This window comes from Stegostoma tigrinum, chromosome 17 (genome assembly GCF_030684315.1).
Source record: "Stegostoma tigrinum isolate sSteTig4 chromosome 17, sSteTig4.hap1, whole genome shotgun sequence".
Lineage (NCBI taxonomy): Eukaryota > Metazoa > Chordata > Chondrichthyes > Orectolobiformes > Stegostomatidae > Stegostoma > Stegostoma tigrinum.
This window is the reverse complement of record NC_081370.1, coordinates 30,074,475-30,101,276: the sequence shown is the minus strand read 5'-3', so window position 1 is coordinate 30,101,276 and position 26,802 is coordinate 30,074,475. Positions and strand designations below refer to the sequence as shown.

Sequence of the window (26,802 nt, the reverse complement as noted above, 5' to 3'; positions counted from 1 at the left end):
TGGAAAGGACATGGATGATAGTAAACTGTAGGGTATGCATGGTAGTTTGGTCTTAGAGTAGAATAATAGGATGGCACAACATCATGGACCGAAGGGTCTATACTGTGCTGTACTGTTCTATGTTTTAGATGAGTAACTACATGGTAAAACAGATTTTTCTGACAATAATGGAAAACATTGAAGAAGTGCAGTGCCTATATTAGAAAATACCTATGTGCTGTATAATGTAACTCTGTTTGGAAGACCTGATATAGCCTGGTTACATATACCAAAGGGATACTGTCTGAATTATAATGCTTTTTGTCAGTTACTTTTTCATCACCTTGCAGCGTTTTCGCAGTACACCTTTATTTTTGCAAGTGATTTCTTGCTCCTTTTCACTAATTGAAATGTTCTTAATAGATTCATCCCTGATTTGATCATCTGCATCACTGGCTTCCTCAGAGCTGGTGACAAAATTCTCTGCAAAAATAGCTGGGTCATCACTTTCATGGTTAAAATACTCGCAGTCTTCACACTGGAGTTCTTCTACTTGAACACCGCCATTCTGGCTACTCACACCAATCTGTGTGCTTGGCTGATGATCCAATACTTGATCTATTTTGTTTTGTCTTATTTGATCTTCCATTGTTGCACTTGAGGGACAATAATCTTCTCTTGTGCCTATTCCTTCTGCTATTTCCTCTGCAGAAAGCTCATTCGACTCAGAAATATTTAGGTTGGTATCACACGTGCAACTGCATCCAGATTCACTGCTTTTCTGGTGTATTTCCTCAGGACCACCTTAGTAAACAAAATCCACAGTTATTGGCATTAAAGCTGTATCAAAGTCAAATGATATCTCTGTTTCAGATAACAAAAGAAAGCAGTTAAAGTGCAATTGGGTTTCTCTAAATTAAAGACAAACAGACACAGGGAGATACAGCACAGAAACAGATTCTTTGATCCAACTCAACCAGATATCTGATAGAAATGTAGTCCCATTTGCCAGCATTTGACCCATATACCGCTAAACACTTCCTATTCATATATTCATCCAGATGCCTTTTAAATACCGTAATTGTACCAGCCTCCACCACTTCCACTGGCAGCTCATTCTATACACTCACCATCCTCTGCATGAAAATGTTGTCCTTTACGTTCCTTTTGTATCTTTTACCACCTCCCCTCACCTTAAACCTATGGCCTCTAGTTTTGTACTACCCCACCCTGGGAAAAAGATCTTGCCTATTTACCCAATCCATGCCCCTCATGATTTTATAAATGTCTATAAGGTCACCCCTCAGCCTCTGATGCTCCAGGGAAAATTACCCCAATCTATTCAGCCTGTCCATATAGCTCAAACCCTCCAGTTTTGTCAATATCCTTGTAAATCTTTTCTGAACCCTTTCTTGCTTTATAACATCTTTCCTGTAGGAGGGAGATCAGAATTGCATGTAATACTCCAAAAGTGGCCAAACCAATTCCCCGTACAGCCACAACATGACCTCCCAACCCTCCCAACTCCTATACTCAATGCACTGTCCAATAACGGCAGGCATACCAAATGCTTTCTTCACTATCCTATCTGCCTGCAGCTCCACTTTCAAGTAACTATGAACCTGCATTCTAAGGTCTCTATGTTCAGCAACACTCACCAGGACCATAGCATTAAGTGTATAAGTCCTGCCCTGATTTGCCTTTCCAAAATGCAGCACCTCACATTTATCTAAATTAAACTTCATCTGCCTGTCCTCGGCCCATTGGCCCATCTGATCAAGATCCCGTTGTACTTTGAAGTAACTTCCTTTGCTGTCCATTACAACTCCAAGTTTAGTGTCATCTGCAAACCTACTAACCACACCTCTTATATTCACATCCAAATCATTTGTATAAATGAAAAAAAGCAGTGGACCTAGCCCCAGTCCCATGTGGCACATTGTTAGTCACAGGCCTCCAGTCTGAAAAACAACCCTCCACCACCACTGTCTGTCTTCTACCTTTGAGCAAGTTCTGTACCCAATTAAATAGTTCTCCCTGTATTCTGTGTGATCAAACCTTGCTAACCAGTATACCATGAGGAACCTTGTCAAATGCCTTACTGTAGTGTACATAGATCATATCCACCACTCTGCCCTCATCAATCCTCTTCATTACTTCTTCAAAAAACTTGATCAAGTTAGTGAGACACCGTTTCCCACACACCAAGCCATGTCGACTATCTCTAATCAGTCCTTGCCTTTCCAAGTACATGTAAATCCAGTCCCTCAGTATTCCCTCCAACAACTTGTCCTCCACCGATGTCAGGCTCACTGGTCTATAGTTCCCTGGCTTTTCCCTACCACGTTTCTTAAATAGCGGCACCGCAACAGCCAACCTCCAGTCTTCCGGCACCTCACCTGTGGTTATCGCTGATACAAATATCTCAGCAAGGGGCCCAGCAATCACTTCCCTAGCTTCCCACAGCGTTCTAGAGTACACCTGCCTGATCAGGTACCAGGGATTTATCTACCTTTATGCAATTTAAGATGTCTGGCACCTCCTCCTTGGAAAATAGACATTTTTCAAGATGTCACTATTTATTTCCCAACATTCTCTATCTTTTATATCCTTGTCCACAGTAAGCACTGATGCAAAATACTTGTTTAGTATCTCCTCAACTCTTGCTGTTCCATACATAGGCAGCCATGCTGATCTCTAAGGGGCCCTATACTCTCGCAATTTGTCTTTTGTCTTTAATGTATATGTAGAATCCCTTTAGAGTCTTCCGAAACCTATTTGCAAAAGCCATTTCATGTCCCATTTTTGCCCTCCTGATTTCCACTTTAAGTATACTCCTACTGCCTTTGTACTCTTTCAGAGATTCACTCGATTCCTGCTATCTCTACCTCACATATGCATCCTTCTTTTTCTTGACCAACACCTCAATTTCTGTAGTCACCCAGCAATCCCTACACCTACCAGCCTTGCCCTTCAACCTAACAGGAACATACTGTCTCCGGTCTGTTGTTGTCTCATTTTTGAAGGCTTCCCATTTTCCAGCTGTCCCTTTACCTGCAAACATCCGCTCCCAACTGACTTTTGAAAGCTCCTGCCTAATACCATCAAAATTGGCCTTCCTCCAAACTAGAACTTTAATTCTTAGATCCAGTCTATCCTTTTCCATCATTATTTTAAAACTAATAGAATTATGGTCACTGACACCCCTTCCTTACTTCCCAAGAGCAGGTCAAGTTTTGTACTTTTTCGAGTAAGTACATCCACGTACTGAATAAGAAAATTTTCTTGCACACACAACAAATTTCTCTCCATCCAAGCCCTTAACACTATTGTAGTCCCAGTCTACGTTTTGAAAATTAAAATCCCCTACCATTACCAACCTATTATTCACACATATAACTGAGACCTCCTTACAAATTAGTTTCCCAATTTCCTGCTAACTACTGGGGGATCGCTAGTACAATCAAGTACAAGTTAATCATCCCTTTCTTATATCTCAGTTCCACCCAAACAGCCTAACTTCCTATACTTTCTCCGCAGAACCTTACCCTTATTTCTTCCTATGTCGTTAGTTCCAATGCGCTCAATGGCCTTTTGCTGGTCCCACTCCCCTTTGAGAATATTCTGCACCCTGATCCTGGCACCAAGGAGATGACACATCATTCTGATCTCTCGCTGTCAGCCACAGAAATATCTGTCTGTGCCTCTAACTAGAGAGTTCCCTATCACAGTCGATTGCTTGCAACCTGGTGTACTCCTCATGACATTAGAGCCAGCCTAGGTGCCAGAAACCTGGCTGTCAGTGCTACATTTCCCTGACAGTTCAATGCCCGCTAAATTTTCTGAAGCAGCATATTTGTTTGAGATGGGGAGAGCCACAGGAGACTCCGGCAGAACCTGCCTCCCTGTCCTCCCTTTCCTGGAGGTAAACCATCTACTTGACTGTATCTTCGGTTTATTTCCCTTCCTGCAATTGCCATCCATCACACCCCGTCACTCTTGTAAATTCCACATTGCCCCTAACTTCACTTGAACCGATCCAGGTGATCCGGTGAGATTTGCAACTAAACACACTTCCTGCACAAATAATCGTCAATAACTTGGAATGCTTGTCTGAAATAGAGCTTTAATAAGGGCAGTAAAGTTTAAACTGAAGTGGTTCACTAAAATAAATTCTAATTGCCAGGAATTTTAATTGGGCTTTGTAGTTTTGGTGCTACATTTCTAATTAAGGCCTCAAGCGTTAGTTAAGGAAGAAGGTGTCTTTTACCCATGTCCGAAGCAGACATTAGAGAATTTGCATATGCATATGGATCTACTGCCTGTTTCTGGCCAATGTTTCAATGTTGACTTGTCAACTCCAAGCACGGGATGAATAATGTCACAAGTCCTCACCACAGTTGCTGCTTTTTGGATCCCATGATCCCCCCCCCTCCCCCCCCCCCCCCCGCCATGTCCATAATCAAAACTGCATCCTTGCGCCAATCACAATTACCAGGTCCCGCAATCTCACTCCCTCATCTTTCCTAAAGCAAACTCTAGTCTTCCTTGCTCCTACTCCAACAGCAAAGGCAGGGAACTTCTGAGCTCCCTGTCATGTTCCCCCAACAGCAAGCCTGAGGTCTGAAATCCTTTACCCATGAGTTGCTATTTGAACATGTCCCCACATATGATTATTTACTATATTAGATGTTAATATCACATTTTAATTGTAATAGGTAGCTGTTTGAGGATCGTCAAAGTGCATTATTCATGGTATTCTCACAGTTTCAAGTCAAAATAAAGACATTGGGTTCGAATAGTATTCCTCTGCACTGCTTCTGATGACTACTCTGAATTAGTAATTGAAATGCATTATTTGCTGTACCTACTGTTAGTGTCAAAAGATTTTTCTCCACTTTCCCAGTCCTCCATGTATGGAGATTCTTCTGCTTCTTTCTCAGGGCTGATGCCGTCAAAGAGTTGCCCCTTCTTAATTACTCGGCTGATTTCCTTCAGATGTCTCAGTAACTTCTCTTCCTGTTCAGTGGTAACATAGGTAGTCCTTCACATAAAAATTGGCATCCTGTCAAACACTAACTCGAGATGTGACTCAGTAACATAGAGTTAGAACACTTCGCTTCACCAACCATAAATATTTTTAGTCAGACACGGAGGTACAACATTGAAGGAAAACCACTTCGTTGGAGAGATAGAGTCAGAAGTCACATGGCACCAGACTATAGTCTAACAGGTTTATTTGAAGTGAACTGATGACAGAGCAGTGCTCCAACAGCTTGTGATTTCAAGTAAACCTGTTGGACTATAGCCTGGCATTATGTAACTTCTGACTCTGTCCACCCTAGTCCACATCATGAATAGAAATGGAAGAGAAGTTTCAAAATGGCGATAGTTCACATTCACAATGAAAGTGAGCGGAGAGATGGTTGTGGCAGAAATGAAAGAGAAATGACAACAGCTTAGATAATCTTAGTCTTTGGAATATACAAACTCCTCACGTTTGGTAACAAAGGGCACAATACAGATGACTTTCTTTCAATCACACAGGAGTTGTAGATTGTTGTTGCCCTTTGAGTTAATCTTGGAGTCAAAGAAGGTTTGACTGAGAGGAACAAAACTTGATAACCTCTGGAAATATCTGGTCGCACTATAGAACTTTACCAAACAGAAGCAACGAATTCAAGCCAGACTGCTTGCCTTAGGCTCCAGAAAGTGTTCCAAGTAGTCTTATATGCCTCTGAACTATTCTATATTTAAAATCATCATTTCCAGCTTTTTGATGACATACTTTTCCAAAGTCATAGACTTACTTTTATTGTTGCCTCTGGGAGGGAATTCGAAGCTCCAACAAGGAAAAAAAAATGCGTTTAGAAGGTGTCTTTCATTAGCAGAGCATATGACCCAATGGAGCCAGTAAAATAGTTCTGAGGTTTAGTGACAATTACTATGATAGAAACAAGCCAACCAATTTGCACATCAATCTTCCATAAACGGGAATGTGATAATGAGTAGACAATCTGTTTTTACGTGGCAGTGAGAAACTGCTTGCATTTGGGAATCAGCTTAAATTTATATCTTCAGATTACTAACTCATTGACCAATTGTGAAGGCCTTCTCCTCTTCACTTGATCAAAACCCTTGACAGATTTGCATTCCTATTTCTTAACTATTAAATCTCCTCAACATTCTCTGGCCTAATGAAATGGGGCAATGGAATAGATTTTCATCCTAATTGCCCAGAAAACCAGCAACTACTGGGTGAAACACAAAGAAGAAAATCTGGCGAGGAGGGTTGCAGGCTGGTTACGGAACCCAGCTGTCTTTTTTTCTTCCATAAATCCATTAATTTGGGGTGGATTGTGTCACTGGCATGTAGTCACCTTCACTAGATTTTCCTGTCTGCACTCCAGCTGGGTGATGTTGAAAGCCAAAAAGTAAACGAGAGAATCTGTCACAGTATTTCATCAATACTTCCTCATAATTGAAGCTACTCAGTACCTTTACAAAAAATACTTCTTGAAAAGGAAGTACTTCTTCAAGGTAAGTCTCTTTCATGCTCAAAAAATTCATCCCCCACTGTCAATAAAAAGTGCCCAGCCTCTATCTACTGTGAATGCCTAAGGCTGTTTATGGGATCAGTTCTCAACTTGTTAAAACAGCTTTCAGCTTTGCTGAATAGAGCTGCTTTGTGAAGCAGGCTAAGACAGGCATGAGGACTGCCACAAAAAAGGCGACCATTCATGCATGCCTTGAGGTTCTGAGGATAAGGCTCTGATGACTGTGTTTATAATCATAAAATAATTGAAGAGCTTAAGTGGACCATGTAACAAGGATGTCAAAATCTCTATGGGGAAACCTTAAACAAAAATAACAAAGATTGAATGGCTCACGAAAGAAGAATTTACCAACATTTTCAGTATTTCTGAGTTTTACTTTAAAACAAATCAAAACCAGTACATGAATTAACAGGTAAATGATACTTCAGATACAAAGTATAAATTTTACTTAAATAGTTGATTCAAAAAAGATGTCTTAACCATAAACATTTGAATCACTTCCTTCACAAATGTAGAGTGCAGTCACAGGATTCTGCATTCTACATTCTTTCTTCATGTAAATTTGGTGGGCTGACGGAGAGCATATGGACTGCACCAGTTCAAGAAGGCAGTTAACCATCACATGCAGCTAAGGATGGGCCACAAATGCTGGTCCAGCCAACAATGCCTATGTCCCTTGAGTGATTAAAAGGTCTGGGGGCCTCTCTGACAACAGCTTTTCACCTCTAGTTTCAAGGATATGACATGCATCAGCAAGGTACACTGCTGTGAACCCTCTCTCCCTTTGCCAGGGCGGTTTTGATAATGTAGCTTTCCAGTGTTCATTTTCAATCAATTAACCAATAATGTACCAGACCACAACTTGGCCACTTTTGAGAAAAAAAGCCTCTTTACGTTACTGAGCCATTCACAGTTTTCCAGATGTTGGCTGTTTTAGCCAATTTTCACATTGCCTTCAAGAGTTTCTGTCTCCTTTGCTGCCACACAGAAATACTGAACTCATCCTGAGAGTGATCTTCCACTTCTCCTCGCAAGAATTGTGTTCCTCTTTTTGTCTTTGTCACTGTATCTGTGCACAGAGCATTTTTAATCTGCAGTTCCACTGCTTGTATTCCTCCTTAATATCTGTGCCTTCCTTTGTCCAGTTTCTTTCTTAACTTCTTCCTTTGGTGCCATTTCCAGGTTGAGGACAAGTCACCAGGTCACATAAAGTAATATTACTTATTATCCAAGAAATTACAATTGATCCCTCTGCAATTGATGTAAGCACTTGAAAGTGTTTGGAACTATATATTTCATCAACATTTTAAAGAAATTAAATTATTTTTTGTACTATACTATTTCCAAGTCAAAGGACATCATGATGATAACAAATGCTTAGAAGATTTTGAGATGGGCTGGGTTTATCCTCCTGGCTTCATGAAAATCTATCTAATGCTGCATTCTGTGTCTTTTAGAATCATAGAGCCAGAGAGGCATACGGCACAGAAACGGGCTCTTCGGTCCAACCAGTACATGCCTACCATATTCCGAAACCGAACTAGCCCCACCAACCTGCACTTGGCCCATATCAGTCCAAACCTTTTCTATTCATGTACTTATTCAAATGTCTTTTAAAGGTTGTAACTGTGTCTGCATCCATCACTTGTTATGACAGCTCATTCCACATACAAACACTCTGTAAATAAGCTGCTCCTCAGGTCCTTTTTAAATCTTTCTCCCCTCAGCTTGAAAATAAGCCCCTAGTTTTGAACTCCCAATCTAGAGAATCTATGGCCCCTCATGATTTTATAAACCTCAATGAAGTCACCCCTCAGCCTCCTATGGTGTCACTAGCCACGAGTTTAGCAATCCAGAAGTTCTGACAAATGATCAGGGATGACAAGTTCAAAACCCATGATGGATTGTAAAGTTAGCCTCAGTTATGGTGACCATGAAAAAAATCGTTGACGGATGTTTTTAAGCAAGACATCTCGTTCACTATTGGCATCTACTGGATGAATAAGACCAGAATCAACTTTAGAGCTGCATGTAGAGAGAGCAGAGTTCAGTTGTCCACAGGGGCAGGACAGAAAAGGAGCAGCAGAGGATTTCTGTGCGTGACCAGCTTTTCACTTTCACTTCTGCCAAAACTATCAAGGAATAAATTTTTATACCATTGCAGACCACTAGAGGACATGAGATACAACATTTGATCATGCAAATGATCCGCAAACTATATGTGTAAATCAGCAGAGGGCACTCCAAGTAGGAGCATTACTCACATCTCGCATCTTCTGTCCTTCTGTCATTAATAAACATTGACCAGTTAAAATGTGTTTCTGTGTAAGTACCTTCAAACTTTTAGTTTGTTTAAGGTGCCATTTAAATATACATCGTCATTGTTTTCAACATCTTATTGCCCATTGCTTGTGTTTCTCATTCTCAAATATTCTGATGAGTAAGTTTTATTTTCACCTGCCATTTTAGTTAGGGTTTTATAGGAGGAGGCTTTCCTTTTGCAGTTTCAGCTTCAGGAACCTTGAAAGATTAAAATAAAATCAGTTGAACAGATGTCAATGTTCTTGATGTGTACATCTGTCAGCAACTTTTATTGAATACAAATGAGTGGTTAAGTGTATGGTTCAGGAAGTTTTTATCTTAGACACCCTCTTCCTTTAAAAAGCTAGGTTATAATGGTGTCTCATTTGGAGACTTACTATTGAAATACATGGAAGGTTGAATTGCTGTATGGCATGGAATGTAACGACAAAGCCCACCCTAAAAATGTTCCCTGTTGTGAAAGGATCGAGAGTGAGACAGCACTGAATTGCTGTATCTGGTAAAAGAAGCATAGAAGTGACATGAGGGTAAACGTTTGCATGCAGACTGGTCAGGACTGGAAAGTACTACATGAAAGCAGCTTCATGGAATGTACAATTGAAGCATTTAAAAAGGAATTACATGATTATTTGAAAAGGAACAACGTGCAGGGTTATGGTCAGAAAGCAGGAGCATGGTTCAAAGTGAAGTGCTCCTTTGGAAAGCTAGTATGGAACAGTGGGTTCAATGGCATCTGTCCAAACTGCATTAATCCCATGATTCTGAAATGTCACTGTTTAGTCCAGTGTAAATAATTACTAATGGCATGATAGGTCTTTATTACTGACAAATTACCTCTCTGGAATGGATAGTAGCTTTAACAAGTTTGCAATTTTATTCCTTTAGATTTTAGACATCGTTTTATATATATTATCAATTATTGCTTGAGAATTAAGAAGAAATGTACTTTTTTTCCAGTCTCTAATTATGTATTTTTTATTATATTTTCAGCACCTGATTTGACATTGAGCTGATTACTGCAATTGGCATTTTATGGTTCAGACTCAATGCTGCTTATTAATGATTTGTCATTCTGACTGGTTAAAGAGATGACCAATTGCTTGTCTCATTCCCAGTTAGTCTGTAGAACATGCAATGTTTTGACAGATGACTGATCAGAACTTTCAGAACAAAAGCCTACTACAAGCTTATGAGAAAATGGAAGGGGAGCCGATGATGACACAAACTCATTGTATTAGGTTGAACCAGACTGCCCCATCACTGTGCCCTATTTGTATCTAAACTCACTCTTCAATTCCACATTCATGACTTCCATGAGTGGTCAGCCTCTGGAAGCACTGCATCATTGTATTGTCGAGTGAGATTCAAATGTAGCTTTCAGAAAAAGATTTAAATAAATACATGAATAGAAGAAATTCGCAGGGCAAGCTGGGGAGAAGTGGATCTAACTGATAAGCTCATGTTGTAATCAGTTTATGATTCTATAACTCATTCCATTAACCTTTGAAATCCAGAACCAGAATTTTATCCTTTCCAGTATCCAATACTGGCACAAAACATCACATTCAAAGCTCCTTTGCTGATATCCTATTCTGCACCAAGTCCTATTTTATTGCCCGCTGTTCTTACTGATATAAAATAGTGGCCTAATGCACGTGAGTTAATGTTGTTATCCTTCTTTGATATCCCTCTTTATCATCTTAAACTACTCAGGCCCTCCAATCCCGAAAATACTTAGTTCTTCCAACACTGGAATATTATTCACATAGATATTCTTGTCAGCTATTCCTGCTGCCAGTATATCCTACTTTCTGAAATATTTCTCATCAACTTCTCTCCCTTCAATCATTTACTCTCCTCCCTTACAATTGGCATTTGAATGCAAATTTCTCCTTCAGCTCAGTGCATATTTTTGTAATACCTTTTTGAAATACTTTAGGATTTTACACTTTTAAAAATGTTGTAAGATAATGTACACATTTTTCGTTATCAACACAAAGTGAGAGTAGAGTGCATTCAAAATAAAAAGGAAGCATTAATATAAAGTCAGTGCATTAGATTTATCTCGATTACAGACTTTTTAAATTGTTCTTACAAAAAAAGGATGAAGTCACAATGTTTTATTATGTTGCAATAAATGTATGTTTGTGACATTTCATTAGCTGTTACTAATACTAAACATGGACAAATGTCTGTAAAGAAAAGATTATGTGATGCAATTAAAGAAGCTGAGTTCACAGAGAAAAGAAATTCCTCAGTTAAACTGATGAGCGTTGTTCATGTTTAGGAGCTGCAACCATGACCAGATGAGATATTGTCCAAAGCACTCCTTCTGTCAAAGGGTGTTATCACTACTTGACAGGTGGTTGCCATCTGTTGGAAGGACACTTTAGTCAGATTAAGCTTCCCTTTTGTGCAGCCATTTTTCACAGTTGCACAAATGCAGTTTCTGCAGTTCAACACAGTCCGCTCTGCTTAGTAAGTGGCCACTGTCAACTGGATAGCTTGCTGTAGGAACAGGATCTGCAGCAACCACCAGCTCAGCAGTAACTGGTGCCTCCACAGGGGAAAAGGAACTAACATTTCGCAGGGAGGAGAAAAGATCCCAACACAGAGTCAACAAGCAGCGGATCAACCTGTGACACACCCAAGCATCAGTGTCTCAGAAGCCTCATGCTTATACAGCAGCTCAGTGAAGACATCGGCATCGCCATGTCAGATGAACTACCACACAGACAAGATGAGCCCAAGATTAAAACAGCTGATAGGATTTCTGTCACAGGAGTTTTGAAGAATGAGAGGGCATCTTATTGAGTTTACTAGGAGTCTAGACAGGGTAGAAACAGAAAGATTGTTTCCCCTTGTGGGAGAGTCCAGGACTGGGGACATAATCTCATAATAAGTGAGAGTATTGAATCTGTGAAATTCTTTATTGCAGAGGCCTTTTGAGGCTGGATTATTAAGTGTGTTCAAGGTTGAGATACAAAGATTTCTAATCAGTAAGAGATGCAAAAGTTATGGGGAAAAGATTGGAAAGTGGAGTTGAGGTGATCAGATCAACCATGATCTCACCAAATGGTACACCAGACTTCGTGGGTTGAATGGCCTGCATCTGGTGCTCCTTCTTATGGCCTTTTTTCTGATATATCTTGATTAAGGATTAGAAGCCCGAGTGCATAGTTCATAAAGTATGTGAAACTCGCGTCAGCAGCTACTAAATTTCAGTAAATAAACTTCATTACTTCATAATGACAATAATTAATTCTGTTTGTGAAATATTATGAAACACTACTTTAAGGATATTAATTGGTTATTTCTTACTTGTCTGATTCAGCTCCCATTTTCAAAACTAATTTCTCCATGGCTACTTCAGTCTCTTTCAGTTTTTCTTGAAGTTGATCCAGCTCGTAATCAGCTGCAAAACATTTTATGAGAGTCCATCATTCCTAGCAGACCTGGCTAAACATGTACTTGCAGTTTTGCCACCAGCTATTGAAAAGACTCAGCTCCTAAATAAATCCTTCACTCAAAAATATTGGCTATAGCCTGTATCAGATTACATTTGGCATCCTTATTTTTGCTTCTTGAACCAAGTCTCAGGTTAAAATTAATGAATGCAGTAAAACAGCTTGCAGCACCTCTGCTACTGGTGATCAGACAATGGCTGGTAACACTGAATTTATAGGTGAACTCTAAATAAAGATGTATCTTAATGTACATAACAAATCAAATAGAAAATGTGATCAGTAATTGGTTCTGTCCATTCCTAGTAGAGAACTGTGCCTCAGTTTGATTGATGCTGAGAATGTTAAGCAATATATACATACTAATTTTCTGCTTCACGTTCCCAGGTCTGGTGCTTCTACATCTCTTCCTTACTTTAGGACTAGAGATGCTACCTTTGGATGAGATCTGAAAGACACAAGGTTGCACACATTAGATCATGGAAATTGAGAAACTTTGCAGCAGGAAAACGTTTATATCAAAAAGAATGCAGACATGTGCAGCCACACTGATTCAGAACAATCTGACATTTTGCTTATAAACAATTAGCTGCATCAAACCATCAGTAATGCTATGGGACTCCTACAAAAGGTGCAGTCTCAAAAGGGCATTTTATTTAGTTTCTGCCTATTGGATATCATATGCGATAGCAGACAAGCATACTTGAAAAAAATGCTTTCAGTGATTTGATTAATTTCCTTGACCAAATGTTTTCAACAAATTAGTGAATGAATACCAGTTAATTAATTTGCACGTTAGTTAGCAAATGATGATTATAATGATTAAAGTGAGTTTGTTTTATTTCTTCTACCCAGATAGACATTACAGTGCTCCCATTAAAGCATTTAATTGCTTCTTAAATAAGTCCATTTCAAAATGTTAGTATTATGACAAAAAGGATCTCATGAATTTTTTCAGTTTTTTTTAAAATTTTGCTTGTATTTTTGCATACTACCTGTTTAAACTTCCACAAGTTCGCTTAATATGACTTACTGTTTTCTATTGCTTCAATTTAGCATTTTTGGTTTACTTTTCCATATTTATAACACATTGCATACCTTTGAGGGCAAGATAAAACATTAAACTGAGACTCTCTGGGGTCAATGTAGAAGATTTGATTAATTTATTTTGACAAGAAACAGTGTCTGATCAGTATGTGTCCCTCAAACAACATTACTAAAACAGATTATGTTAATTTCAGTTTTTTTAGATCTTTTTGTAAGTTAACTGCCATATTTACCTATGTTACAATGGTGAATGGACTTCAAAACTCATTAAAACCCTTGGATATAGACTGTTTCAGGATGAACTGTGGTTGTGAATCAGCATATGTAAACACAAGCCTTTCTTTATTTTCTTTCTGGACTCACATGTTAAGGCTGATAAGTCCAAAAAAAACAGCTTTTTTTCATAACTGAGACAGTGAAGATCAGTTTTGTGGCCCTGCCATAAAAAGTCTTCAGCTTTTTTTTATTGCCTTGAATGTCACTGAACATAATATGAGAACATAAGAAATTGGAGCAGCAGTAGATTATTCACCCAGTTAAGAGTGTCCCATTATTGTAGAAGTCCATAGCAGATCTGCCTCATGTCTCAACTCCTCTTTTGTGTCATCTCCCCATAGTTCTTAACTCCACAATATTTCAAAAAATATTTCCCTTCTTTTTCAACACTTCCAGTGATATAGTGTCCATTACTCTTTGGGATAGAGAATTCCGGACTGTCACTGCCTTTTGGAGAAGAAATCCTTTCGTGCCTCAATTTTAAATGAGAGCTCTTTATTTTGTATAAGAAATGGATACAATGTTGAGGTGTGGTCTGAGCCTTCAGTACTTTTTGTTAATGCCCGCTTGGCACGTGTTCCACAGGAGCCATAATATTCAAGGTGTGATCTGAGTTGGGTTCTATGCAGATTGGCACTAATTTCACAAAAGTAAATGACTCCTTTGGTTTGATAGCTCAGAATTCAATTTGCTTTACTGATTGCTTTTCTGCAGTGATTGGACACAATGACACTTGAGTTTGTATTGTTAGCATCTCATATGATCTGAAGGAATGCCTGAAACCAATGGAATGAGAGAACAAGTGATGGATATATTAATTAAGAGTTACTTGGGTTTGAATTGGTTGTATAAATATGGGGAGTTGGCAATCAGTGGGGTTTGAGTATTGTAGAGTGTGGATAACTGAAATAAAGCTCTCACATAAAAGTGTAGACTGAAATGCTGTTTAAATACAGTTGTCTCTTGGAATATAATAGGTATGTTACTAAGGTCTGATTTGACTTCATCTTCAGGTATTTATCACTACTATTCAGCCATCTTCAGCTTTTGCACTTTTCATTTTGTTTCCAATGTGTATTTGCTTATATTTTCCTGTATTTCAATTCTGTCTTCTGGGATCCTATCCTATTGTTTATTGGTTAGGGTCTTCTGTTTTAATATCCATTAACCTGTCACTTGCTGTGAATTCTTTGTGATGAGCAGAAAAATCTCAGCTGGTGAATGCAGAGGTGAAATCTCCATCTATTTTGTTCAATTAATTTTGTTTTGCCTGAGCTGCTATCTCAATGAACAGCCATTCCTAGTGTGGAATCATTCCCTTCCTGGAGGCAAGAAGGTAGTTGGGGTGGTGGTGTTCCAAATGCCAAACTACTTCCTGCCTGTCAGGGTTTAAGTTCTGGGTAGGAAGGACCAAGCTCCATCATCTTGACATTCTGCTTATTGAGGCCATTAACTGTTCAATATGAGCACTTAAGAGTCTATTCCTGCTGAGATACCAGAAGGACCTAAGTCACCTAAGCCATTTCTATAGAAACTTGTTATTCCCTTCTACTCTCAGCAGCAGAGCTGGTGGGGAAAGTCCCAAGTCTACCTTGGCTGGATTGGGAATGAACCAATGTTGTCAGTGTTATTCTGAAACATCTTAGCCATGTAAAGAATCAGAAGTAGTAGTATTTAGATGAATATTTGAAATGCCACAGAACACAAGACTGTGAACCAAATGTTTGAAAATAGAATGCCAGTAGGTAAGTTTTTGATTACTAGCCTTAATATAATGGGTTGAATGGCCTTTTTGGTGCTGTAAATCCTATGACTGTGACACTATCTGCCTTATTGACCAACAACATCTCTCTCTTTTTCCATGTGCCCAAAGTCTGTATAATTCCATCGAATTACCTGATTATATTGTGTTTGTTACATCGAATCATCCCCTGTTAGATTTCCCATTGCTTCACTGCAATTCTGTGTAGTATAAAGAGACAGTAGGATGACATGACTAGTAAACCCATCTGACTAGCTTGTAATTTGGGAGTCTGGCCACTTTCCTTGATCTGTATGAATTTACCCACTATCAAGGATTGGACTCACTAAGTCTACCTGGATGCTGACAGCATCCTTGCCTTGCTTTACCATGCCTTTGTGCACTTTGCCTACTTAGCCAGAGACGAGGGTCACATTTCTGCCTTGCCTTTGTGCTTAGCACACAGTAAAGCAGGAAGCTTTATTGTGTTTGGAAGAAGGCCTCAACCAAGTCAAGGGAGAAACTTCCCTCAAGGAGCCCTGGCAGAGTAAGTCAACAATAGCATCTGATACCAATCCAGGGGCTTCGACACTGTCAGTCAGTACTTGGGACTTTCAGAGTCAGGAGCCTCTGTATAAAGGATCCAGAAGCCAGTCAGAATGTTACCCATCCTGAGACAACAGTGTGCAGCTGAAGGAACACAGCAGGCCAGGCAGCATCAGAGGAGCAGAAAAGTTGATGTTTTGGACTAGGGCATTCTGAAGAAGGGTACTGACCCAAAATATCAACTTCCCTGCTCCTCTGCTGTCTGGCCTTTTGTGTTCCTCCAGCTCCACACTGTTATCGCTGACTCCAGCGTCAGCAGTTCTTGAGATCTGAGTGATGTTACCTGTCTTGATTCTTTCTGCCCTTGTGGGGCCTGTAATGAGAGAAAAGCAGGTATTAAGGGAGATAAGTGTGGGTGGCACAGCTGTTGGCTTTGCTGAAGGTGTCCCAGACAAACTCTTAGGGAGCACCAAAGGCAACCAGTTTTAGTGCTGAAGTGTGGTAACAGAGAGTAAGGTGTTGCAAGTAATAGTGACAGTAGTAGATTGAGCCTTGGTGTGATGACAACAGCAGAGAAAGTACGGGTGTGAGGTATCTGAAACAAGATAGAGGCACTTATGCTGGTGGAGCAAGGAAAGCCTTTGGCCGCCTTCCTTCAGAGCTGGGCATTCTTCCATATGGCTGTAACCTGCGTGGCAACTTCAGACCAGATTGGCATTGTCAAATGTCTTGGCATCCACTGGCCAGGCCTGGGGAAGATGACATCCTCCATCTCCACCACATCACCCAGGAGGACAGAAGTGGGGTACCAATTTCCCCCTAGCTACCATGTCCTTGGCAAATATCAGGAACTGTGCAGGATAGTTGCAGACTGACAGTGCTTGTCCAGATGCACAAACTGCTTTTTTAAAGATGGCACAGGCACAGGAGATGTCAGTTTTGCAGTAGATATCTAGTGAATGGTGAATTGTTCCAGGATTGATGTGTGGTATGGAGGAAATGGAACCAGATGTGAGGGATGACAGAGGTGGCCAGGTAGTTCATGAGGTGCATTTGGTAATAAACAGGTTAAAAAAAAACCTTCTGGCATTTGCAGCAAGAATCCCTGTAAAATTTCAGCTCAACTTACACAAAGACAATAAGATTCAGTCCTAAGTTTTGAGTCTTCCATTCCTGCTTGACCATTCTTGTGACATGTTCTACATGCTCCTGCATTAAGCTAATTCAGGTGAGATGATGGCATAGTCGCAATGACACCAGACTAGTTATGCAGAGCCTTCTCTAATGCTCAGCAATATGGTTCCAAATCCTACCATGATCATTGATAGAATTTAAACTAGTTTTGACAAAGAAGTTATCATTGATTATCCCAAAGCCCATTTGGTTTACTAATATCCTTTTAAGAAATAAATTATACTATCCTCATCTCATATGGGCTGTAGTGATGTGATTTGTTCTGAAATGGTTTAACAAGTCACTCAGTACAAGGGAAATTGGAGATGGGCCACAATGCTGGCCTTACCAGTAACATCCTCATGCTATGAAGCAAATAAATATTTTGTAGTAATCTCCTTCATTTCTCCAGGCTTCCAAAGTTATATTTCCTTTTCACTTCAAACCCATTTAGGCTCAGTGTTAGTCTACCCTGGTATTCACTCTGCATTATTACTTTAGAATTTTTTTATCTTCTGTTGAAGTATTGTTGAACACATCTCCCAGTTAATTTGCTTAAGCAGATCTCTCATTTTATTGATGTTAGTTCTTTCAAAATTATACAGATGACTCCCAGTCCTCTAAAATGCAATCTTATTAAAATGAAGCATTCTGCAGTTGTTGTTAGCAAAAATGTTATGACTGCCCTTCCCTGTATGTGCTGCTGACAACATATTAAGATGTGCCCTACCTCTTGTGACTCCGAAGCAACAATGAATTACATTTACAAATGATTCTAAACTGCCTTGTAATTCTAATTAATATTTGGCTTATTGAAGTCATTTATTAATATAAATGTCCTCCCTTCACAAGCACCTCTTATCTCCTCTTACAGAAAATTGTTATGCTTTTTATGTTAACCTAGCAATTTGTAACATACAATTTATATTAGTGCTACCATTCCCATAGCAAATATAACTAACTAAAAACTTATTCTTTCACCGTCCACAGGACCAATTTCTGAATGTGATAGACAAAACTTTGTTTTAATCGAATATATGGTTCTTTACTCATGTAACTGTCTAGCACTTTGACATGTTAATCCATCAAATTTGACTTTAAAAATTGCTACAAGCAGATGAAGGTGCAAAGAACTGAGGGAAAACCAGCTGTAATAGTTTTCTTAATGGCATAAATTGAGAGAGGTTTTTAAATGAACGCCTAAAGACTAAAAACCCCAGATACCTAGTGAAGAATCAATGGATGGTTTTAAGACTGCAGAATCGTATTTAACAGATTGGTCACAGTATTACAGCCTGTCAAAGAGAATTATGGGTGAAACTTTTAGGCAAGTTAGTGAGCTGGCTTAACCAAATTTTGCTGGGGTGGGGGAATAACAAACTAAGAACTATGGACGCTGGAAATCAGAAACAAAACAAATTTCCAGAAAAACTCAGACCTGCTGAGCTTTCCCAGTAGCTTCTGTTTTTGTTAACCAAATTGAGCTTTATCTGTAGGAGATCTTGATTGTCTACAAACAAACTGGGTTAAGAAAATATCAACCTACAGATGAGCTAAGTACCTGGATATCATCATGACTCAACGCCACATTCATTCAACATTGCAGTTTTGCATTGAGATGGAGAGAGATTTTTTCTGGGTGTGTTTGTGCCTCTTTTTGCAGCCAATATTTTGGTATTACAGTAAGAAATGAAACATATCACTTAGATTAAAAATAAATTAAACTCTTTAGGTATGTCAGGCACATCTCTATCACAAGGTCAACCTTGAATTTTGACTTTTTAGACAAGAGGGGAAGATAATGCTGTGAAGCAATGGGAAATCTAACAGGGAATGATTTGATGTAACAAACACAATATAATCAGTAATTCGATGTATTATACAGATTTTGGGCACATGGTAAGAGATGTTGTTGGTCAGGAAGGCAGATAGTGTCACATAGTCATAAGATTTACGGCACCGAAAAAGGCCATTCAACCCATTATATTAAGGCTAGTAATCAAAAACTTACCTACTGGCATTCCATTTTCAAGCATTTGGTTCACAGTCTTGTGTTCTGTGGCATTTCAAGTGTTCATCTAAATACTACTACTTCTGATTCTTTACATGGCTAACATGTTTCAGAATAACACTGACAACATTGGTTCATTCCCAATCCAGCTGAGGTAGACTTGGGACTTTCCCACCAGCTCTGCTGCTGAGTAGAAGGGAATAACAAATTTCTATGGAAATGGCTTAAGTGAAATACCAGCAGACAATGAGACAAGGGCCTTTATCAATGTATGAAGCAATTATTGAAGTTAATTAACTCTTTAAAAGGAATGTAAAAGTTTGTCTTTGCATGAAGGAATATTAAGAGTATGAAGCCATATTTAGGGAAAACACTGGTGTAGACATCTTCAACAGAAGGCCAGTTTTCTCTGCTGTATTGTTTTCCAACTCAATCAGCAGTCTTTCTTCAAAGCTATTACAGAAACTGATTGACAGCCAGACATTGCTTTAGGTAAGCAGAACCATTCAAACTCTGGAGTAGTAAGCTGTATACCAATATTTTGCTGTTTCATTAATGTTGTATGATCTCCTCAAACTGCAGTAGATAATAGCCACAAAGCAAGACTGAAATGAGTCTTGTCTTGTTCACTTCCAAAAGTACTAAATCAAAGGATCACCAAATAGATTGGATATGTTATTACACCAAACATACTTCATTTGCACCAATCATATTTGCTGGCCTCAGCTTAATCTTATTTTGACTATCTCTCAAATTGGAGCATCTGAGGTATTAACTTTAATCAGTGACATTATTTCTGCCAGACACAATGCACATTGCTGAAGTTGTAGCTTCAATTTGCCTGCTTCTTTGAGAACCATCAATGTACAATATGTCTGTGGCAATGATCCTACTGTATTTAATCACAATTCATCTTCCCCATTCATTTTTTGTTGTAAAGACTTATCACCTCTTTGCACACAATTTATACATTGAGTGCATTAATTTGGAACTAGAGCTAATTTTTAACTCTGGATGGTGATTGTAGAATGTGAGTGCCACTGTGGGCACTGAAGAGTGTCATCTCAACCACTGGTAAAGGCCAGAAAATATTAACTTTGAGGTGTCATTTGCACACATTTGTGAATCTGGTGAGTTCCTATATCTCATGAAGGGTTGGAGCCAAAACTGCGAAGAGTTCGATTCCTACCCGGACCCTGGAACCCAACTCAGGAAGTTATATATGGACTGGCAGTGATCATGGCAACAATTCCTAGGGCTTGGAGAGCTCAGTAATCTTTTCCAGGCCTGAACAACTATTTCCTTCCATCAGACAAAAATCTTTAAAATCCAAGCAGCATCTCGGGAGCACAAAAGCTGACACTTCGGGCCTAGACCCTTCATCAGAAAAGGGGGAGGGGGAGAGGGTTCTGAAATAAATAGGGAGAGGGAGAGAGGCGGATTGAGAAAATGTGGAGAGGAGACAGACAAGTTAGAGGTGGTGATAGAGCCAGTAGAGGTGAGTGTAGGTGGGAATGTAGGGAGGGGATAGGTCAGTCCAGGCAGGACAGACATGTTGATCCTGAAGTGTAGGATAGCAAAAGAAGATTGTCATGTCACAATGTTACAGTTTAGTGCTAATTCTCTGAATTTGATGTTGCCATCACCAATCAAGATCATGGTTGCTTACCTGTAATGGGGGAAGAGAATTAGCTGCAGCCAGGGAGAGCAACAGCTGAGCAGAATTGGACCTGGGTGTAACCAGACGAGGAATGGCTTTTAAATGGACAAGACCAGGCTGCATCCTTGATTTCTGCTACTGTATCGCACTCTCGCGCGCTCTCTCTCCCTCCTGGAACAACTCCCTGCACTTGCTTGTTACATTCTGGGGAAATCAGTTTGGATCCCACTGACAATTTGTAAAATTTAAATTCGATTTAAAAATCTGGAATAAAAAGCTACTCGAATGACAATAGTCACATGATTGCCACAAAAACCTATCCGGTTCACTGATGTCCTTTTTTAGTGAAGGAAATTTTTCATTGTTGCTTGGTCTGGCATGCATGTAACTCCAGACCCACGTCAAGGCTGACTCTGAATTGTCTATCTCGGCCATTTCAGGGGACAATCAGTTTAAGGGTAACAAATGTTAGTTTTGTCATCAACACCTATAATCCTGTAACAAAAAGATTAGTTGAGTGAATGGGCAAATATATGACTGTAATGAGGTCAGCCACATGGACTTCATAGGATGAGTTCCCTGATTGGGGCTATTAATCTGGTCCAATCAGGAAGCCCTGGCTGACAGGTTTGTTGGGCTTTTTAAAAAAATATATTCACGTCATGATTGTTGCTGGCTGGGCCAGCATTTATTGCTCATCCCTTAAAAACCCAGAGGGCAGATGAAAGTCTACCACATTGTTATGCATCTGAAGTCCCACATAGGCCAGACCAGGCAAGGATGGCAGTGTCTTTCCCTAAAAGGCATTAGTGAACCAGATGCATTTTTTCCTGACAATTGACAATGGTTTCCTGGTCATCATTAGACCCTTTAGTTTCCATTTTTTAAATTGAATTCAAATTCTACCATAGCAAGAGTTGAAGCCAGGAGTCCAGAACATTAGCTGAGTTTCTGGATTATTAGGCCAGTGATAATACCACAGGGCCATTGCCTCCCTGTGTATTCTGACACTTTGGCTTCTGCAGGGCCAACTGTCAATGTCAAGGACATTCCATGCCTAATTAGAAGGTGACATGGTGATGTGATACCCATCTCTATGTGGTTATTTCATGCAGTATAAAATGATTAAGCATGAAGTTATCCACTTCAGTAGCAAAACCAGAAACCAGAATGATGAGTATTATTTAAATAGCAATAGATTGGGAAATCCTGATATAGGGAAAGGACCTGCATGACCTTGTACTTCAGTCATTGAAAGTAAGCAATTAGGAAGACAAATGGTATGTTAACCTTTACTGCAAAAGGATGTGCAAAGCTGTGTAGAGCCTTGGTGAGTCTGTACTGCGGTATTGTGTACAGCTTTTATCCTCTTAAGGAAGGATCACCCAGTCATTGATGGAGTGCACTGAAGACTCACCTGATTAGTTTGACATTCTAGAAATCAAAGTTGCCATAGTTGTATCAGACTATAGGGTTGCTTTCTCTCAATAGAATGAGACGGTGGTAGTGGTTTAAACTGAGGGCCACCACACCTCAGGTGAGGGGAACCAGTTTAGAAGGAGAATCATTCATGGTAATTTCAGCTTGTACAGGAATTGAACCCACACACTGGGCTTCACTCTGCATCATAAACCAGGCATCCAGCCAACTGAGTGAACTGGCTTGGATATTCTGAGGAAATATTCAGTTGACTAAATCTGTATAACTTCGAGTTTAGAACAATGAGAGGGGATCTCTTTTAAATATACAAAATTACAACAAGGCTGGAGAGATTGGATGTTGGCACACTAATGTTTACCCAGTCTGGAGTTTCTAGACCAAGGCTTCACAATCTCAGGATAGATGGTAGGTCATTTAGGTGGAGATGGAGAAATTTGTTCACCCAGAATCTGGTGAACCTGTGAATTCTGTACCATTTTAAGCTGTGGAGACCAAGTCCCTGTGTAGATTTCAGAAAGTAATAAGTAAATTTCTAGAACATTAAAGGCCTCAAATGTGAGGTATTGTGTTTTGGTAAAACAAACAAGTTCAGGATTTACACAATTAATGATAGGGCCCTGCATAGTTTTTGGAGCAGAAAAACCTAGGGGTTCAGGTACATAATTCATTGAATTTTGCAACATGTGTTCAGAGTGGTTATGAAGGCATTTAGCATGCTTGCCTTCATTGCTCAGATCTTTGAGTGTAGGAGTTGGGCCATCATGTTAAGTTGTACAGGATGTTGGTGAGTCCTCTTCTGGAAACCTGCACGCAGTTCTTCCTATAGGAAGGATATTATTAAATTGGAGGGGGTTCAGTAAAGATTTACCAGGATGTTGCCTGGAATGGAAAGTTTGAGTTATAAAGACAGGCTGGGACTCTTTTCACTGGAGTGTAGGAAGTTGAGTTGACCTTTTTATAAAGGTTTATAAAGCGATGATGGGCATAGATAAGGTGAATATCAAGGGTCTTTTCTTTAGGGTGGGGGTGTTCAAAACTGGAGGGCATGTTTTTAATGTGAAAGGAGAAAGCCTTAAAGAATGAGGGTTAGCTTATTTTACACAGTGGTTACTGTGTAGAATGAACTGCCAGAGAAAGTGATAGATGCAGTTACAACATTTAAAGAAGTACATGAATAGGAAAGGTGTGGAAGGATACAGGCAGTGTGTAGGCAGGTGTCTAGTTTGGTTTGGGAACATGTTTGGGGCCTAGATGGGCCGAAAAGGTTTCTTTCCATGCTGCATGACTATGACTCTTTGAGGATGGTGAGAAAGCAGGAGATTGTCGTTGATAGAGGATCCATCAAGATCATATTAAATGGTGAAGCAACTTTTCTGGGCTGAATGGCCTCTTCCTTCTCTGATGTTCTTTGTGTCATACTTCTAAAGCAAGTGGGTACAGTCTTGCCAAGGCACCACCTAAACAAATTCACTGAGATTCAAGACTAGTGTCTCAATGTGCAAGAGAGGATGCCTGATACCATGAACGTGCAGCTCAACCTCAGTGAAATGGTCAGAATCACACTCTACACTGGGAACATTGTTACATACACAGATATTCAAGGTCTCATTTTGTCTAGGTCTTAAGCTTTAAAATATCCAGTGGAGCAATGTTGAGGAAGAGCAGATTCTGAATCTCTAGAAGAATAAGGTCTGGAAGAGTTGCTGACATGATTTATGGAGTCTTATTCTTCTGCAGTGTCATTACCTCTGAGCTGGTAAATTTTACAAACCTGCTCTCTGTCCAACTAATTTTTGCTTTCATCCAAAGTTTGTAACATCCAAGAGCTATTTCATTAAATCAAAAGGATTTTTTGTTATTGCTTGATAATGATGAGCTAAGTACCTGGATGTCATATGACCATGAACTGAACTTGGTCTGTTTCACAGCACCTAGGCAAAGGATGTTTCTAGAAATTACCCTGTACTGTCTGCATTAGTTTTGCTGTAAGTTAACCCACCAGAGTTTTTCAAATAAATGGAATTCCCATTTCTCATTTGCATTACACATGGAAACACAAGCAATCACTAAAACTGAGATATAACTCTGCTATTTAAATGAGGCTGCTGCTCACCTGAATTAGACACACTTCCTGTGTCTTAATTCAGGCAAGTAAAGAAGGGCCAGAACCTAATGGGAAGGCCATCTTACTGCTCCCAACAAAGCAATTTTTGTTGCAGCAGAAGAGTGCAGGGGGAGATTAATATGAGCCCTTATATTTATGTTCTTGTGATCCAGTATTTACAAAGTTTCATCTTTTTCTCACATGACTCAAGCAAATTGTCTGCACCAAGATACCATCCGTCCCTATTGCTTAAAAATATCTAGTTATCTTTGGAGGGAATATCCAGCCTTTTGCAGCTGGAGGTCTAACCTATGACAAAAGCCAGAAGTACAATTACACAGTAATGAACCCCAAGGCAACCCCTGTCCCCACTAAATCGGAAACTGTAACAGCTGGCCCTTTAACCCATCTCTCACCATTTTTCCTTTAATTATGTTTTGTAGAACATAGAACAGTACAGCACAGTTCAGGCCCTTGGGCCCACGATGTTGTTCCGAACTTTTACCCTCAACCTAAGGTCTATCTAACCTCCACCCCTACCTTATACTATCATCCATATGCCTATCTAATATCCTCTTAAATGCCCCTAATGAGGCTGACTCCACTACCCTCTCCGGCAATGAATTCCATGCCCCTACTGCTCTCTGAGTAAAGGACCTACCTCTGACGTCTCCCCTATATCTACCTGCACTCACTTTAAAACTATGCCCCCTCATAATAGCTACCTCCACCCTAGGGGGAAAAAAGTCTCTGGCTGTCTACTGTATCTATACTTCTGATCATTTTGTACACCTCTATCAAATCACACCTCATCCTTTCTCGTTCTAAAGAGAAAAGTCCTAGCGCTCTCAACCTCTCCTCGTAAGACCTTTTCCTCCATTCCAGGCAACATCTTGGCACATCTCCTCTGCACCTTTTCTAATGCTTCCACATCTTTCCTGTAATGAGGCGACCAGAACTGGAGACAATACTCCAGATGTGGCTGAACCAGGGTTTTGTATAGCTGGAGTGTAACTTCCCAGCTCTTGAACTCAATCCCTGTATTAATGAAAGTTAACACACCATGCACGTTCTTAACAACTGTACCTACCTGGGTGGAAGCTCTCAGGGAACTGTGGACATGAACCCCTAGTTCCCTCTGCTCCTCCAGCTCCTCCACACTGTCAAGAATCTTTCCATTAACCCTGTATTTCAGGGTTAAACTCCATCTGCCACTTCACAGCCCAGCTCTGAATCCTATCAATATCCCTCTGTAGCCTAGAACAGCCCTCCGCACTGTCCACAACGCGACCCACCACCGTATAATCCGTGAACTTAATAATCCACCCTTCTACTCCTTCATCCAAATTATTTACAAAAATCACAAATAGAAGAGGACCCAGAACAGATCCTTGTGGTACACCACTCGTAACTGAGCACCATGTTGAATATTTTACGTCCACTACCACCCTTTTGTCTTCAAAGGGTCAGCCAATTCTGAATCTAATCTGCCACAATTCCCTCTATCCCATGCTTCCTTACTTTCTGCATGTGCCTACCATGGGGAACCTTATCAAACACCTTATTTAAATCCATGTATACCACACCCACTGCTCCACCTTCATCCACATGTTTGGTCACCTCTTCAAAGAATTCAATAAGGTTTGTGAGGCATGATCTACCCCTCACAAATCCATGCTGGCTATCACGAGTCAAACTGTGCCTTTCCAATTGATCATAAATCCTGTCTCTCAGAGCCCTTTCCAATAACTTGCCCACCACTAATGGAAGATGAACTGGCCTGTAATTTCTGGAGTTACCCCTGTTCCCTTTTTTTTTTGAACAAGGGAATGATGTTTGCCTCTTTCCAATCTTCTGGCACTATACCCGTGGACAGTTTCATCTCCCATTCTTAAAACTTGTCTCATTTTATCCTATTTTAAGCATCTGGTTTTGGTACAAATTTTGTAAAGGACTAATACAACATAAAAAAGAAAACATGGAAGGCTTATTGGTTTTAAAATCACTTTGCATCATAAGGCCATCTAATAGTTAATGCCCACAGTACCTTGAAGAGGATGTACAGAACATACATGAACAATCCAAATCCATACACAGGTATGATTTGGGTCATGAAACTTTTGTTGCCCCCTCCGCTGTTGCCTCCTTTTGCCTTGGTTAGAGAGTCTGCCTGGTGGGACCCAGGAAAATGAGTGTGTGCTGACCCTTGTTGCTTTTGTTGTGACACCACTGGGCCTTGCATCATAGGAGAAAATCGATTGAGGTTTGCTGCAAAATAAAACCAAAAGAACAGTTCATGTGACATTTCTATTGTCGATTAGCAATAGTAAATTTCATTTTGTTCAAAAAATGGATTCTGATGTTTGCAAAACTATTATAAAGATCATCTAATCCACAGATCTGTCTTTTAACAGTTGAATCTCTGCTCATTATTAGTCCCATTTGATAATGAGTACATGATTTAATACCAAGTCATGTCAGG

The 26,802-nt window shown here is 39.8% G+C and overlaps 1 protein-coding gene across 1 annotated transcript in view; it reads right to left on the bottom strand.

The window, feature by feature from the left end:
• Nucleotides 1–26,802, bottom strand: part of ric3a (RIC3 acetylcholine receptor chaperone a) — a 72,440-nt gene that overhangs the window by 7,461 nt on the left and 38,177 nt on the right. The window contains exons 2-6 of the mRNA XM_059652045.1: nucleotides 26,368–26,588; nucleotides 12,686–12,770; nucleotides 12,180–12,273; nucleotides 4,851–5,023; nucleotides 323–783 (exon numbers count right to left, since the gene is read on the bottom strand). Of these exons, the coding sequence (XP_059508028.1) occupies nucleotides 323–783; nucleotides 4,851–5,023; nucleotides 12,180–12,273; nucleotides 12,686–12,770; nucleotides 26,368–26,565 (1,011 nt within the window). The 5' untranslated portion in view covers nucleotides 26,566–26,588. The remainder of the gene's footprint in view (nucleotides 1–322; nucleotides 784–4,850; nucleotides 5,024–12,179; nucleotides 12,274–12,685; nucleotides 12,771–26,367; nucleotides 26,589–26,802) is intronic.